This window comes from Takifugu rubripes, chromosome 5 (genome assembly GCF_901000725.2).
Source record: "Takifugu rubripes chromosome 5, fTakRub1.2, whole genome shotgun sequence".
In the NCBI taxonomy this organism is placed as follows: Eukaryota; Metazoa; Chordata; class Actinopteri; order Tetraodontiformes; family Tetraodontidae; genus Takifugu; species Takifugu rubripes.
Genome location: NC_042289.1, coordinates 13,991,408 through 14,006,755, shown reverse-complemented (window position 1 = coordinate 14,006,755; position 15,348 = coordinate 13,991,408). Strand labels below are relative to the sequence as shown.

General features: G+C 48.5%; 3 protein-coding genes and 1 long non-coding RNA gene across 6 annotated transcripts; 3 read left to right on the top strand and 1 right to left on the bottom strand.

Annotated features, from left to right (window-relative positions):
* Positions 1-213: 213 nt before the first annotated feature.
* On the bottom strand, positions 214-703 carry LOC115249885 (uncharacterized). Its single transcript, XR_003888509.1, has 2 exons — positions 564-703; positions 214-264 (listed from the first exon to the last, which is right to left on the bottom strand). It is a non-coding gene; the product is annotated as an uncharacterized lncRNA (long non-coding RNA).
* Positions 704-2,054: 1,351 nt separating this feature from the next.
* On the top strand, positions 2,055-7,037 carry tbc1d17 (TBC1 domain family, member 17). Its single transcript, XM_029836388.1, has 17 exons — positions 2,055-2,199; positions 2,861-2,956; positions 3,022-3,099; positions 3,300-3,408; positions 3,478-3,661; positions 3,862-3,973; positions 4,142-4,312; positions 4,389-4,514; positions 4,593-4,696; positions 4,838-4,932; positions 5,173-5,289; positions 5,376-5,476; positions 5,578-5,677; positions 5,767-5,864; positions 5,942-6,058; positions 6,377-6,463; positions 6,565-7,037. Exons 1-17 carry the CDS (start codon positions 2,173-2,175, stop codon positions 6,715-6,717), a joined length of 1,875 nt encoding a protein of 624 aa, XP_029692248.1. The 5' UTR covers positions 2,055-2,172; the 3' UTR covers positions 6,718-7,037.
* Positions 7,038-8,600: 1,563 nt separating this feature from the next.
* ccndx (cyclin Dx) lies at positions 8,601-10,755 on the top strand. Its single transcript, XM_029836393.1, has 4 exons — positions 8,601-8,953; positions 9,439-9,663; positions 9,833-10,147; positions 10,242-10,755. Exons 1-4 carry the CDS (start codon positions 8,705-8,707, stop codon positions 10,389-10,391), a joined length of 939 nt encoding a protein of 312 aa, XP_029692253.1. The 5' UTR covers positions 8,601-8,704; the 3' UTR covers positions 10,392-10,755.
* A 104-nt stretch (positions 10,756-10,859) lies between these two features.
* Positions 10,860-14,482, top strand: nucb1 (nucleobindin 1). 3 transcript variants are annotated; one of them, XM_029836390.1, is made up of 13 exons: positions 10,860-10,968; positions 11,837-11,960; positions 12,034-12,141; positions 12,287-12,419; positions 12,488-12,591; positions 12,663-12,848; positions 12,914-13,004; positions 13,087-13,145; positions 13,258-13,350; positions 13,420-13,509; positions 13,590-13,760; positions 13,982-14,090; positions 14,253-14,482. In XM_029836390.1, the coding sequence occupies exons 2-13, from the start codon at positions 11,841-11,843 to the stop codon at positions 14,324-14,326; spliced, it is 1,338 nt and encodes a 445-aa protein (XP_029692250.1). In that variant the 5' UTR covers positions 10,860-10,968; positions 11,837-11,840; the 3' UTR covers positions 14,327-14,482. The 3 variants fall into 3 exon arrangements, with proteins under 3 accessions (XP_029692250.1, XP_029692249.1, XP_029692251.1); XM_029836389.1 differs by having other exon boundaries at positions 10,878-10,968; positions 11,824-11,960; XM_029836391.1 differs by lacking the exon at positions 10,860-10,968 and having other exon boundaries at positions 11,005-11,960; positions 14,262-14,482.
* The last annotated feature ends 866 nt before the right edge of the window (positions 14,483-15,348 follow it).

The window sequence follows — 15,348 nt, the reverse complement described above, 5'->3', positions numbered from 1 at the left end:
CGACTGGGTGATGGAGGCCATACTGGTGCTGAGAACTTTAAGTGAGGAACGCTGATGGGCTGGACACTGCAGTGACATGTAGCTTCAAGGGACCGCTCGCTGTCTGGGTCCTGCTGGTGAAAAGGCTGTTGTCTGTTGCACTGGTGAGGGTGCAGCGATGAGGATGATGAGGGTGAGGATGAAGATGATGGAGTTGGCAGAGAGGCACTTTGAACACAATGTGGCTGGAGATCCAGGGGAGAGATGTTCCGGTGCTGGTGATACCTGGAGAGAAGACAAAAAAAAGGGTCGGATGCCGTCCCGATGCTAACTCGTGTAGCCTCCGTTAGCTCCACATCGTTGGAATCGTTAGCCTGCTAAAACTCGACCCGCCTGCGTGACTATCTGCGGGTTTTCCCTGCGGGTTCAGGCACCGCGGCAGCTGCTGCTGTTGTTGTTGTTGTTGTTGTTTAATCGGACTGTCTCCCCACCGTGGAACCGATCAGCACCTCCATGTTTCCAGGCTCCACCAGAGCCGAGTCGCGCAGCTAATGAGGCGGGCGGACGGGGGGGGGTTCACCTACCTGTTGGCTTCCTTCGGTGCCGCTTTTCAGCTCTAAACTTGACTTATTTTAATCTCAAAGATGAGCCTCCTCCAAAGCTTCTCTCCCCCAGCGAGATTTTACACCAACAGCAAGTGAGCCAGGTTGGATCTCGGCATTTCCGGTATGATTTTCCAAAATAAAATAGGGCCGCTAGATTCTAAATCTTTGCATTTATTGTTTTTGTACATGTCGTTGTTAAAATGTTGTAAATTATTTTATTGTGAGGAAGCAAACGGTGATGAGACTCGACAGGGGGTCCAGGAGAAGTTGGTGATCCACGGAGAGTCTCCTGAGCATCTCAGCTGGGTTCAGCAGCAAATTTTAATTAACAACCAAGCTCATTTAATTCATTCTTTATATGTGTGATTAGTAAATACTTAAGATGAAGCTAAAGATCCAAGAAGTTCAATGACCACCTGAAAAAAGCATTTTCCGGATTAGGAAGATTTTTTTTAAAAATTAATCTTCTAAGATTAAATTGGTGTTGAATTTAGAAAACTCTCACTTAAAGTAAAAGTTCTTATCCTAGAATTTGACGCATTTTAACCGTAAAGTGCAAAAATCCAATAAAACAAAACTTTCATGATTAAATCTTTTTTTTAAATTTTGAGACACTATTGACTTAGAAATGAACAAGGAAGTCCGGTTTTGTAGCATTTCCACCCCCAGATTTTTCAATTGGAGATATTTTCAGATATTACACCTGTAATCAAGGCAAAACTCACGCTTGTGTTAAATCTTAATTTGAAATCTACCGACAGTTTCCGGTGTTGTTTTCCCGGTCTGACTTGACGCATCTCTGACGTCAGCCGTGACTGACTCCAATCCGAGCGCACGTCGAACACGTGACAGAGCGCAATGGGCGGGCTCGTTCTCGCTTGCACTCTCGTGCACGTGTTCGACCCCGCCTCCTGACCGGAAGAAGCGTCTTCGTGGAGTTGTTGTTTCCTGTTTGGGTGAAACGGCGAAAAAGCTCAAATTTAACACACGCACGGTTTGTCACGGCACGTGTGTTTAACCATAAATATGAACCAGAATCACGGACTGGGTGAAAAATCATTGCTTTTGATTCTAAAAGAGATTTTTTAACATTTTAACAGGCATCATTTACAGCGCTAACATTAACACTTGGTCAGTTACATTGGGTACTTTGTGGAAAAACCTCTAGTAAATACAAGAGAAATGAATATTAATAATTTAAAAAAGTAATTTAAATACCCAATAAAAAACTAATAAAGAAAAATCATGTTTAAATATGAATCCAATCCTCTTCCACATTCATAAATTATTTTCCTTCATGAATTATTTAAAATACAAGAGTTCGATGTGACGCCTATGTAAAACATTTAAAACACTTGTGAACGTGAAGGCAGCATTGAAAGCTCCATAAATCTGAACAACTCCGGTTGACACAGTTATTACAGAAACCACATGATCAATAGAAATAAACAATAATAAGCGATGAACGTCACATTTCCGGTGATCTGATTGGATCTGCTGCGCAACGGCGCCGGTGGGCGGGGCTTCGAAGAACCGGAAGTATGACGTAAATGTTATTTAGGAATAAACGAAATCAGGGTGACCGAAAATGGAGCAAAGTGTCGAGGATTACAAGGTATTTCTTTGTTTCACAATATTTTAATATCGTAATCAAACCGTTGAATCTCGATATTTGTCCATTGTGACGTCGTGGACCAACGTTAGCTTTTCCAGCTAGCACTGTGTTTACAATAACACCAGCTAGCGGCGAAAAAGTTGTTGGGCTTTAAACCAGCAGTATGTGTTTCCGTGTTAAGTTAAACTCTGTAAAGAACGCCAGACAATAGCAGCTGACATGACAATAAATGGGTCTTAATAGAAGTTTTCTGTCTGATCTGACAACAGCCACACTGGTCACGTGATCCCTCAGCTGTTATCGGTCACCTGCCTCAAACGTTTGATTTGACCCGGTGATCCGTTCATAATAACAACTGTAACTTAAATACCACTGTAACTCAAATGACGCTGTCCCAGCTCAACCAGTCCATTCCCCCCTGTCCCAGTCCAACCAGGGTGGTGGAACCAGTTTTCAGGTGGTTGCAACAGCAGGTGAAAGACGCTGATCTGTGTCTAATCACAAATATAACAGGAAATGAGGTTTGCATGGGCTACAAAGCTGAATCTGCCAGGACGAAATGAAGCTAAATTCGGTTTTTATGGAGCCTCCTGCAGCTGCTCTTCAGACGGAGGAGCAGCAGGTATCTGCGATGGGGCTCACACACCTCTGGTTTTTCCAGTTGATATTTGAGAAGGAGGGGGTGTACCTTCACACCAACGCCAAGAAGATGCTCCAGGACACAACCCTGCCCGGGTTCATCAGAGTGGTGGAGAGGGTGAGCTGACTTGTGCGGCCAACGCCACTTTATTGCGACCTGCTTTAACGACGTGTCTCTTCCAGGCCGGGGTACCTGCTCTAGAATGGAGCCCCCTGGAGGACGAAGGTCGCAGTGCCCCTGCAGTTCTTTACTCGAAAAAGGTCAGGGGTCAGTGACTCAGCTGACGAGTTCCTTGCTTTTTATAATCCCAGATGCTGTGATGAGTTTAGCTGTTAGCATTTAGCCAAACTGGAGTCATCTGCTCAACCTGGGGAGATCCAGCTCTGTTTCAAAAGCAGCACTGACAATTCGTCGTGGAGGAAAAGGCTAAAGTTTCTTTAATCCAGTTGCTTTTATACAGGATGGAGAAGAAGGGGAGGACGACACAAAGTTTGACCCCGGCTACGAGCCCGACTGGGCGGTGATCAGCACGGTGAAGAAAGACCAACAGGCCGCCGTCAAAGACTCAGGTGCAGCTGGAACGTTTGTGGCTGGTCTGTGTGGAACGGCTGCAGGACTCTCAAGTGTGTGCTCCACAGGTCAGTGGTCCTTCTCCCTGCCCCTCTCGGAGCTCTACTCCCTGCGCAGGGCTCGCTTCTCCTTAGGCCGCAACTTCCTGGTGCTGACCAGCCGAGGAGGTCACCCGCTGCCTCCGCTGCACTTCCACAGAGGAGGAACCAGGGAGCTCCTGCGAGCTCTGCAGCGCTACATCATCCTGGACCAGTGAGTCCCAGCAGCACTGACCCGTCCAGCTACATTTCCAGATCTTTTGCTCCGTTAGGTCACATTCATGTTGATATGTTTAAAAGGCTGAAAGCTCTTGTTGACGTTGTGAAAGAGGTGGCACCATAACTGCTGGTGGTCTGCTTCATGTTGACTGGAGCATGAATGTCTCATCTGTCCCCCACGGTGTCTGTGGCCAGGTCTCCGATGGACGGGCGGCTCTTCCTGGCCTACCCCCACGACTCGGGCGCTCTGTCCCAGTCCTTCGATAAGCTGCAGCTGATGGACGATGGCGGCTCTGATCTTGTGTCGGTAATCAGTTAAAGCGATTTGTCCTGTAGAAGGAGAGCAGATTGATGGAAGCATGAATAAATTGCATTGAAGCTGTGGGTGAAGGTGACAACAGGCTGCGGGTGCGAGGCTGCGGCGCCGCCGGCCTCAGACGCCGCCGCTGGCTTTAATGATGCTGTGTCTGAACAGAGGTTCATCCAGGACCCCTACGCCACCACCTTCGGGGGCTTCTCCAAAGTGACCAACTTCTTCAAGGCGGCGCTCCGGCCTCCGGATTCCACCGGCGGCTCTCGCGCCTGCCGGGACCCCGGGCTGCCGCCACAGGCCGACGACGAGCCGGGCTTCGAACTCATCACCTGTGTAAGACAGAAAGGAGCAAAGAGGTTTCGTCTTTTTAGACACGAGAAAGACCTCCGTACCTTTGTGATCTGTGCAGGGAGTGGAGCTTGGTCCCAGGCCTGACGTCTGCAGGGGGCCACCTCTGGACAGATGGGAGGAGTTTCTGGACCCTGAGGGCCGAGTGAAGAACCCAGAGAGGATCAGGGATCTGGTGTTCAGAGGGGTGAGGCTGCAGGCTGATTGGATTCCAGCCTTTAACCTCTGCAGTTGCCTGTTTCCAGCCTGTCCGGGTCTGTTGCAGGGCATCGCGCCGCCTCTGAGGAAGGAGCTGTGGAAGTTCCTGCTGGGCTTTTATCCCTGGAACAGCACTGCCAAGGAAAGAGAGGACATCCTCCGCAGCAAAACGTTAGTTCCTACCACCTGCTTCCCCTCAGAACTCTGCTGGTGTCATGGGTCTGTTAATGTAGATCCAAAGAAAACTAATGAAGAAGAGGTTCAGATGAGGTTGTGTGTGTATCGTGCATGAGTGTGTGCATGTTTTTACAGAGATGAGTACTTCAGGATGAAGGTTCAGTGGAAGTCTGTGAGTGAGGAACAGGAGATGAGGAACTCCCTCCTGCGAGGATACCGCAGCCTGATAGGTCAGTTATATTTGTTGAGCCAGTTTATTGATGATAAAAGACAACGCAGACGTGATTAATATTAAATCTCACTATTGAAGGAGTTCCCTACAACTCTTGAAGTTCTGCTCATGTCGAGGTGGCGACAGCGCCCCCTGCGGGGCGACGGTGTAATTACAGCGCCGCTCCTCATTCGGGTGGTCTGTGCGTTTTGTGCTAAAGTGTTGTTGTCGTTGTTGTTGTTGTCGTCCGCCGGGACAGAGCGAGACGTCAGCAGGACAGACAGACACAACACCTTCTTCTCTGGGAACGACAACCCCGGCCTGACTCTGCTGCACGACGTGCTCATGACCTACTGCATGTACAACTTTGATCTGGGTGTGTTCCTCCAGTCTACTCAGACCAAACGCCCAGATGAAAGAGGTACGCCGACTTTCTGACTCTTCTTTATCCCCATCATCCAGGTTACGTCCAGGGGATGAGCGACCTGCTCGCTCCCGTCCTGTTTGTCACCCAGAATGAGGTGGAGTCCTTCTGGTGTCTGACGGGCTTCATGGAGCTGGTGGTCAGTGGCGAGTGTGGCTTTTTGACCCCCTGTGGGTCTGATCATGACTTTTATGTGCTGATGAAGATGTGGTCGCTGTGGTAACTGTTCCTCCTGTGCAGCACCAGAACTTTGAAGAGTCTCAGGAGGCCATGAAGCAGCAGCTGCTGCAGCTCAGCATCCTGCTGAGGGCTCTGGACCCAGAACTGTGCGACTTCCTGGGTTGGTCGTCTCACGTCAGCGTTGGTGGCAGATGTTGGAGGTGTGGAGGCTTCTGCTCAGATGCTAACCTCTGTGTCTGTGTCCGTCAGACTCTCAGGACAGCGGCTCGCTCTGCTTCTGCTTCCGCTGGCTGCTCATCTGGTTCAAGAGGGAGTTTTCTTTTGAGGACATCCTGCTGCTGTGGGAGGTCAGGCGAGACCAGGCGGCCTTTATTCACCTCTGCCATGATCTGGGTTCATCTGACCTTCCTTATTTCTTCCTCAGGTCCTCTGGACTCGTCTCCCATGTGAAAACTTCCACCTGCTGATTGCCTGTTCCATCCTGGAGTCCCAGAGAGGAGAGCTGATCGGCTCAGACCATGACTTCAACACCATTCTGAAGGTTTTCGCATCCGTTTCCATAAAATATACTTTATGATATTAAAATATCCCCTAATAGAAGATAAAGAAGGTTAATAAAACCATATTGAGAGTGAGTTTGTTTGTTGGGAGCCAGTGTCTCTGTAGAATTCCCTGTCGCAGCATTAGACGCCTGACGTCAGCGCCCCCAGCGGCCACTTTAGGCATTACACAGTAGTGTAAACGCTGTCGTAGCTACAAACGGCTTCAGGAACCTTTTCTCAAGATTTCTGGTGTTGATGGACATGAAATTCTGACAGTATGATTAATGTGTAATATCTGCTCATTTCCTCTGACTCAGCACATCAACGAGTTGACGATGAAGCTGGATGTTGAGGAGGTTCTACAAGGAGCTGAAGCCATCTACCTGCAGCTGACGCGCTGTCAGGTGGGTCCAGTTTCTCTTGGTTCTGCTCCTACCACTGTTCTAGCCTGACTGCTGCTGAGGGGGGCTGCTGGATGGATCCTCACCTCTGTTCTCCTCTCCAGGATCTCCCTCTGAAGGTGCAGCAGGTTCTTGGTCTGTACAGCCCACCCAGCCCTGAGGGGAGTCCAGAATCTCAGACTGGTGAGACAGACCATGTCCTGGACCAGAGCCAGGCTGGGTCATCTGACCCACAAACATCTGCAGAACTGAAGTGAAGGAAAACGCTGCGGACTCTTTTACACTATGTTGGCGATAGGGGGCGCTGTGGACGCCGTTCAGTCACTCCTGGTTTTATCCTGTTTACTTCACCTCTGCTCTCAATTATGTCAGACAACAATCAAAAGACTCTCTCCTCATGTAACGTCTCTAAATAAATGCTTGGTTTTGAAGGAAGAAGGATTTAAACCTCTATTGGTGTCATTTAAGGACCTCAACAAAAGAATTGATGTATATTTTATTGTTAATATCACAGAAACAAACCTGCCACATTGCAACTGCCTTTGCCTCATTTAAATAAAACCAAGTTTTGAAGTGATTCTGTACTTATTTAACTCCAACTGACGTTTCTTTCTACAGTTTGATGGGTCTCTATCAGAATATGTGTGACGTGCGCGTCAACCATGTTTCCAGTCTGACACCAGTCTGCTTTAACTTGTGAACTGGTTAAACTTTGCCCCCCCTCCCCCGCTCGCCAGCAGGTGTCTGTATGGGGTTCAAATGGGACCTCTGTTCTCCCAGTAAATGAGCTGGAAAATGAGGGGCGGGGCTCCACGCCCCCTTCCCAGCACCCGTGGCTGTCGCGGGCCCTCCGCTGTGTTCTGCTTGAATACAGCTGCCATGTTTGAATTTAGTGGCCACATTAAACAGGCCGCCGATCTGTCGCGGGGTTTCGGCCCCCGCCACCGCCCGGCCCACCGCCCGGCCCACCTGACCTCCCTTGACTGGTGGAGTCAAACCCTCAGCCTCCAGCATTCAGGCTCAATCTGTTTTCAGGGCAAAGACGCCTTTAATATCTGTCCAATGATGTTAAATTGGGTTTGTGTTGCCGTTAGCGACGCCATAATGGGGGGTTATCAGACGATCACTGGGCTCAAAGCGGCCTGACTCAGAACACCATCAGAACCAGTTCCCCTGACCCAGGACCGGGTCACAGATGTTTGAAGATGCCGTCTGTAGTTTGAATCCCACGTTGCTGATTTCAGTTTGACCTTCAGATTCAGACTGTGATGTGGCCCCCCCGTCCATGGTTGCGTTAGCAGATCTGAAGATGCTAATGGGGAATAAAGTTAACTAATTCTGAGCCCAGCTGGCTGAAGAATCCTGATTTGTGGTGGTTTTTGTGTGTTTGCTGTTGTGATGAATTATTGATGCTGACGTGTTTAAAACTCCTCCTCTGAAACTGGAGTTGCCATTGAAGCTTCAGCCACCTGTAACCACTGTCAAAGACAATCGTCTCTGCTGGCTGGGAGCACCAGCGGCTCCCTGGGGAGGGAGTGTGTGTGTGTGCGTGTGTGTGTGCGACCCAGATTTGTAAATGGAGCCGTGCGGCTCACTGACCCGCACTGACGCTCCTCTGTCTGTTGCACATACCTCGACCCCCCCGACACGAGCAGATTGCCTCCAGGAGGGGAGGAAACAGCTACTTTGACAATGAGAAAGCTGATGGAGATTATTTGTCTCCGATAGAATGTTTCAGGATTCACGTAGAGCCAGAAGATAAACAAGTTGAAACCCTCCCGGAGTCTAAAACCACTTCCTGTTTGGTCTAAAACCACTTCCTGTTTCTTCTCTGACGAGGATGGTCGACATGTGCACGAGCTGCACGAGCACTCCTTTTGTTGTCACATGGTGAATGTGACCTCTCGCAGCCTTTTCTTCACCTCCCTTCTCTCTTTCAGTGACGAAGACAAGCTGTTGCTCCCCCCGACCCCCCCAGGACCACTCCCTCACTTGTCTGCTCCTCTTCTCTCTCTCTTTCTCTCTCTCTCTCCACCTGTTGAAGTAATTGTTACACCCGTCTCTCTGTTGTCTTCGTATTATTGTCCATCACTGCTGAAGCCCCCCAACAACACCCCCCCCCCAGATCCGCCTTCCTGCTGGTATAAAACCAGAGTGCCACCGCGCCGCCCGCTCAGAACTGTGGGCTCCACAGACGCTCTCGGGACGTCCCAGCTGAAATTTTTCCCAGCAGGCTTTGCAGGCATGTCAGTGTCTCTGTGGTGTGAGGAGGTGGATGAGGAGCAGAACCAGAACCAGACAGCCGTACCGGTCTCGGACGCCCTCGCAGGTTCATCTCAGCTCCGAGCCGGGTGGGACCCCAGTGTGTCGGGCTGCCGTGTCATCCAGAGGCTGTTGCACGTGGAGGAGCGATACTCCCCGTCCGTGCTGTACGTTAGCCTCATCCAGCAGGAGCCAGGGCGCCGAGAAGAGCTGACCAAGTGGACCCTGCAGGTACCAGGTCTTCTCAGCTCACTTCAGGTTCCTTTTCTGGTGGATGTTTGAGATATTTACGCTTGTCGCACTTTGGTCAGAAGTTTCTGAGAAGAAAAATGAAGGAAAATATTAAATGTTTACATTTCCAGCTTTAAGGCCTCAGAGTTCCTCCATGTTTGTATCCTAACGAAATCCATCATGTGTGACTGACATCTTCAGGTTTGTGGTGCTGCTGCAGCTTTGACTCCTGCAGCTTTGACTCCTGCAGCTTTGACTCCTGATGCAGCTTTGACTCCTGATGCAGCTTTGACTCCTGCAGCTTTGACTCCTGATGCAGCTTTGACTCCTGATGCAGCTTTGACTCCTGCAGCTTTGACTCCTGCAGCTTTGACTCCTGATGCAGCTTTGACTCCTGATGCAGCTTTGACTCCTGCAGCTTTGACTCCTGCAGCTTTGACTCCTGATGCAGCTTTGACTCCTGCTGCTTCTCTCTGCTGCTGCAGGTTTGCTGTGATTGTGGCTGCGACGAGGCCGTGTTTCCCCTCGCCGTCTCGCTCGTCGACCGCTTCCTGTCGGCCTTGCTGACGCTGCCCGTCTCGCCCGTCTCGCCCGTCTGCTTGGCTGCTGGCTGCATCCTCATCGCCTCCAAACTCACAGAGTGTGAGACGGTGACAGCAGAGCTGCTCTGCGCTGCTGCCGAACACGACTTCCTGCCATCCAGCCTGCGGGTGAGTCACATGAGATCAAACATCTTTCAATCATCTTTAAATTGTTTCAGATTTCTGCCAAACAAATATTTCTCCTAAAAGAAAAGTTCACGTTAATAGAATCATAACTTTCCTGGTTTCAATGGTTTTATCTTGATGTCGTTTTCTCCTTCCGTGACACCTCCATCAGGACATGGAGCGTCTCATCCTGGCCACGCTGCGTTGGGACACGGCGGCGGTGACTCCCCAGGACTTCCTGCCACACTTTCTGGCCTCCCTGGAGGAGCGAGGAGGAACCTTTGGGACAGAACTGCTGTCCACACTACGACGGCACAGCGACACTCTGGCCTCCATGTGTGTGTGTGACTCCCAATTTCTGGGAACGCCGCCGTCTCTTGTGGCCGCGGCGTCACTGAACTGTGCCCTGAGAGGCCTCGGGAGGACCTGCCACACTGAACTTGTGTTCCTCGGGGAAATTCTGGCGGCACTTTGCCAAACAGATGTGGTGAGCACCCAGAAAGTACTCAGTTAAATTTAAAGGAGATTTCAGTGCAGATTGCACTATTTTGTAAGTGAACTGCCTTCATGTTACCCATCAGGCAGTGCTGCAGTGCTGCAGCGAGATGATTGAAGGGGCCCTCCGACAGCGACTGAGGAGCGGGCTTCAGCGGGGACCCTCTGAGAAGGGAGAGGAGGTGGAGAGCGAGAGGCCAGGGACGCCCACCGACATGAGGGACATCGATTTCTAAAATCGGAGTCAGCGGCTGCTCTTTTCTTCTGTGTATCAGTCAAACTGATGTAAATTCTGGTGCATTTTTCATGCTTCTAAGTTTTTTCATTAATATATTTTAAGTTATTTATTGGTGAACCTGTTTTCCATGTGCCATATTTTATTCTGTTATATTATATTCCTAGGTATTTATTTGATGCATACTATTTATACATTTTATTTATTACCATGTGCAATTGTTTTATTGATTTGTGGTAATTTATTTCGATTTTGCCCTGTTTTTGTGTGTTTGCCTGACCGAATATATTGCAAAACTATTTAAAAAACAAAACAAATAAACTTTAAAATATTTGTTTCGAATTTTTCAATGACGCCTTGATGTGGTGGCCAAAAAATTAAAATTAGGTGATTAACGTCACCTACGAGGTAAAATAAAACACGATTTTACAAAGAAACAGTGTTTTTCCAGTTTAAAAAGGGCTGATTTCCGATTTCTCCTGAAGGCATCGCGCAGAACTATCGGCGCAGTCTCATGACGTCACGTTTGTGCGACCAGTGCAATTTTTCAGAATTGGCTCTTTAAAGACCAACAACTGGTAAGAAGACTCATGTTCTACATTCTATTTGGTCACTTTTCTTGTTCTTTAATTACTTGGAAAGCTTAAGATGGGTAATACTCACAAGTCCTATTTTTGTGTCTTTTTTGATCTATCAATCTATTTTTGATTCCTGATCGTATCATTATACATATGTATATAAAAACGAATATACGTTTGTGTCGATATTTACAACATTTTGAACATGTTTTCGGTGTTCATAACTTGTGAAAGTGACAAAAAGCTACATTTTCAGTTTTGTCGTAAGGTGTATTGACACGGATGGAGAGTTTGTGTTCATACATGCTAGCTAACCTGCTAGCTAACCCACACGAGCTGTACAAAAGGAAAAAACTAATGCTGAAACATTTCCACTTTATCAGCTAATGCACCCCGAATATTCAACTAAATGTACCGGCTTACGTCTACTAACAGTAGATTAGAAGATGAACGTTCTCACTCAAACGTGATGAATGACATTTTTGTACGACAGATTTTTCAAAAATCCATCCTGTCTTTTTTTAATACAAATTTGTAAAACGTTATTTTTATTTTACAGATATTGTTTTTAGTTGTATCTGATCAGGTTGCAGTGAATCTCACAAGTTTAATCTTCCTAAATTTCTCGTTTTTCTTGCTGTGTGCTTCCTGGCTAACTTTGTCATAACAAAGCAAATCTTCAGTGTCTACAGAACCTGAGCAAGCAACCAGAACCGGACTCTTAAATAGAGTCCAAAATGGTGCTAAAGCGTCCTGATCTGGCCTCTGTGACGTCTCTTTGTCTGGATCTATAGGGTCTTTGGTTGTGCCTGTAAATGACATTAGTCCAGTTGACTAACGTTAAGATCTGGTGAGTTTGTCCTTGTAGGAGGATGAAGCTGAGACCCGGTTCACTGCTGCTCATCTCAGTATGGGTCGGGGTGTGGTCGGTTCCTATCGAGCGCAATGATGTTCAGCAGGAGGCTAAAGAAGAGGTGCAGGAGGAGACTGAAGTAAGTGTCTTTCTCCTCTCGGATATCTACTGTTGACGTTGTCACCATGGCTTGCTCTCCACTGCCCCCGCAGGACACCGGGCTGTACTACGACCGGTACCTCAGAGAGGTGATCGAGGTTCTGGAGACGGACCCTCATTTCAGAGAGAAACTGCAAACAGCAAATACAGAAGACATCAAGGTCTTCACCTCTTTAATTTGATTTCATCGCTGTTTGTGTTCTGATTCACCTGTAAAGGACAAAAAAGAGAAGCAGATTTCGTGATGAGCAGAGTTTGAGAACAGCAGATGTTTTGTCTTCTCTTCGTGTTCACGTTCTGTGTCAGAACGGACATCTGGCAAAAGAACTGGACCTGGTGAGTCACCACGTGAGGACGCGGCTGGATGAGCTGAAGCGCCAGGAGGTTTCTCGTCTCAGGATGCTGTTCAAGGCCAAACTGGACAGCACCAACATACAGAGTGAGTGGGCGGGGCCATGCGTGCGGGCAGGTGAGGTCACCGGGTGTGATGATGGTATCTGTGTGCAGCTCAGCAGATGGACCACGCCTCCCTCCTGAAGCAGTTTGAACATCTGGATCCTCACAATCAAAACACATTTGAAGCCAAAGATCTGGAGCTGCTCATCTCCACGGTAGGATCCTGCACCTCTGACCCTGACCTCCGTGACCTTGACCTTGATCTGGTGCATCTGGCTGTGTCCAGGCCACCAAAGATCTGGAGAACTACGATGCTGAGCGACATGAGGAGTTCAAACGCTATGAGATGCTGAAGGAGCACGAGCGACGGGAGTACCTGAAGAGTCTGGATCAGGAGAAGAGGGAGCACGAGGAGAAGAGACTGCAGGAGCTGAAGGAGAAACACCGGCAGCACCCCAAAGTCAACGCTCCGGTTGGTACCTACCTTTGTATCCAAGTGGAGGAGAAGTTGATGCTGAGGTGTTTCTCTGTGTCCAGGGCAGCGTCGCTCAGCTGCGGGAGGTCTGGGAGGAGACGGACGGCCTCGACCCTCAGGAGTTCAACCCTAAAACCTTCTTCAAACTTCACGGTCAGATTCCTCCTTCTCGCCTGGTTCTTTACAGCCCTCTAGATCCTTTACATGAATTTGCTTCTTACTTTTTCTGGTTTAGACACAAATGATGATAAAGTTTTAGACGAGCAGGAGCTGGAAGCTCTCTTCACTAAAGAGGTAAGAAGAAGAACAAACGTGTCTCTTTAACCTCTGACCCTTCTTTAGATCTTTCTCATCCAGCTTCTGTGATAATCCCTGAGCCTGAACATCTACTGCTTTGTTCTCTCAGTTGGAGAAGGTTTATGATCCAAAGAACGAAGAAGATGACATGATGGAGATGGAGGAAGAGCGTCTGAGGATGAGGGAATACTTCATGAAGAATGTGAGTCTGCTCCAAGTCTGAGGCCTGGCCTCATTTAGGTTTGTCTGATTTCCATCTCTTTGGCTGAAGGTGGACGTGAATCAAGATCGTCTGGTCACTCTGGAGGAGTTCCTCAAATCCACCGAGAAGAAGGACTTCAATAATCCCAAAGAGTGGGAGGTAAAGGCCCCAGAGGTGGCTGGGTTGTTAGAAAATGCCTAATAAGAATGTATAATCAAGGATTATTCTTCTGTGTGGAGACTCTGGACATGAAAGAGGTCTACACAGAGGAGGAGCTGCAGCGATTCGAGGCTGAGCTCCGAGACAAGGAGGAGGAGCTGAGGAGAAAGAAGGAAAAGCTGCAGGAGGAGCAGGAGCTGCTGCGGGAGCGAGGACGAGCTCTGGAGGCTCAGAGGAGGGAGTACCAGCAGGTGAAATATTCACTCGTTTGGGCTGTATCGCCATGGAAACGCTGACCTGTCCAGACAGACAGATTACAGCTGGAACCAGCTGAGAGGAGGTTCAGCCCAGTCTGATCACAACCTCCTACCTCAGGCGGTTCTGCTTATTCTGACTGTGATGGCACCAGGCCAAATGCTCATCTAGACCTTGTAAAAATCAGCATCTAACCCACAAAGTTGTTTAATCTCAGGCTGTGTTGGAGATGTCACGGAGACAGCAGGCAGGAGACGGGCAGCCTCCAGTGGGTCCTAACGGAGAGCTGAAGTTTGAGCCGCCGGGGCAACCGATGGAGGCTAAAGGTGACGTGTGTGTGTGTGTGTGTGTGTGTGTGTGTGTGTGTGTGTGTGTGTGTGTGTGTGTGTGTGTGTGTGTGTGTGTGTGTGTGTGTGTGTGTGTGTGTGTGTGTGTGTGGGGGGGGGGGGGGTCGGCATTTCTAACCAACTTTTATTTATTTGTTACAGACTCTAAAGTTCCTGCAGAAACTCCAAATAACCTGCCTGCAGAACCACCACAGAACCTGCCCGTACACACCTGATCACACACACACCCGCACACTCTCTTCTTCATGGGTTGTATAAATGTTGTATTGTGTTCCTTCAGATTATATAAATGACCATTACCGTGGTGTCAAAACTTTAACATCTTAATAAAACTGTTATTTAAAAGGAGAATAACTTCTCTTGCAACCTCTCATATAAAGGAGTAGAATCTTGATTAAATGCAATAGAATGTCTCAGAAGTGTTTTAAAAGGAGATCAAGTGTTTGGAAATGTAAAAAGAATGATTTAAATGGCACAGAAACACTGCGGGACCTGCAACGGGCGATGACGTCACAATCCTGATAGCTGTGATTGACAGCAGGCAGCTGGGTGGGCGGGGCCAAAGTGGGGTCATGAAAGGTCAGGGGGTTACAGGAATGTCTGACCCAGAGGAGGGGACAGTTCATTCTGTTGTGGACTGTCCCAACCAACAGAATAAGGACAGGAATGTCCCCGGGGAGTCGTGACAGCAAGACCAGGACCACATGGGCCCGGAGGAGCAGCGTCCATGTCGGATGGTCCTCTGGACGTCTGAAACGTTGCATTTCTGTGGCCAGGCCTCTAGGGGGCGCAGTCGCCGCCCCTTCTGACCAGCTTCCTCTCTTGAACAGAGATTTCTTTAAAGTAGCATCACGCACGTCCGCCCCTTTGGTGCACGCGACGTTTGGTTTTAAAATGCGTATTAATCACGTCAAGGTGGCGTTAAAGTTTACGTAGGAACAGACTTCCTCGCGAGGAGCACAGATGAGAAATCAAGCATAACGTCAGGCTGCAGTATTACATCCGGAAACGACCGGAAACCTGAGTGGGTGTTTACAGAATAAAGGATTAACTTGATTTATAACATCACTCGAACTACTCAGCTGTAGCAAAGCCTTGGCTACTTTAAGCGTTACATTTCGCTGATTTTGCTTTGCTTACTACGATTCTGTGTATAATTTAATTAGGGTTTAAGACGCTCGGGAGAAACACAACTGAATTTGTCACCCACACACTTAAACAGGACACGTCTTAAACG

Excerpts from the sequence above, each read along its gene's own strand:
- tbc1d17 (XM_029836388.1), top strand. The coding sequence starts at position 2,173 with ATGGAGCAAAGTGTCGAGGATTACAAG. Across the intron at positions 3,100-3,299 it reads CAGTTCTTTACTCGAAAAAG|GATGGAGAAGAAGGGGAGGA; the intron begins GTCAGGGGTCAG and ends GCTTTTATACAG. Across the intron at positions 6,464-6,564 it reads TGCAGCTGACGCGCTGTCAG|GATCTCCCTCTGAAGGTGCA; the intron begins GTGGGTCCAGTT and ends TCTCCTCTCCAG.
- ccndx (XM_029836393.1), top strand. The coding sequence starts at position 8,705 with ATGTCAGTGTCTCTGTGGTGTGAGGAGGTGGATGAGGAGCAGAACCAG. Across the intron at positions 8,954-9,438 it reads TGACCAAGTGGACCCTGCAG|GTTTGCTGTGATTGTGGCTG; the intron begins GTACCAGGTCTT and ends CTGCTGCTGCAG. Across the intron at positions 10,148-10,241 it reads CACTTTGCCAAACAGATGTG|GCAGTGCTGCAGTGCTGCAG; the intron begins GTGAGCACCCAG and ends GTTACCCATCAG.
- nucb1 (XM_029836390.1), top strand. The coding sequence starts at position 11,841 with ATGAAGCTGAGACCCGGTTCACTGCTGCTCATCTCAGTATGGGTCGGG. Across the intron at positions 12,142-12,286 it reads CAAATACAGAAGACATCAAG|AACGGACATCTGGCAAAAGA; the intron begins GTCTTCACCTCT and ends GTTCTGTGTCAG. Across the intron at positions 12,592-12,662 it reads TGGAGCTGCTCATCTCCACG|GCCACCAAAGATCTGGAGAA; the intron begins GTAGGATCCTGC and ends GGCTGTGTCCAG.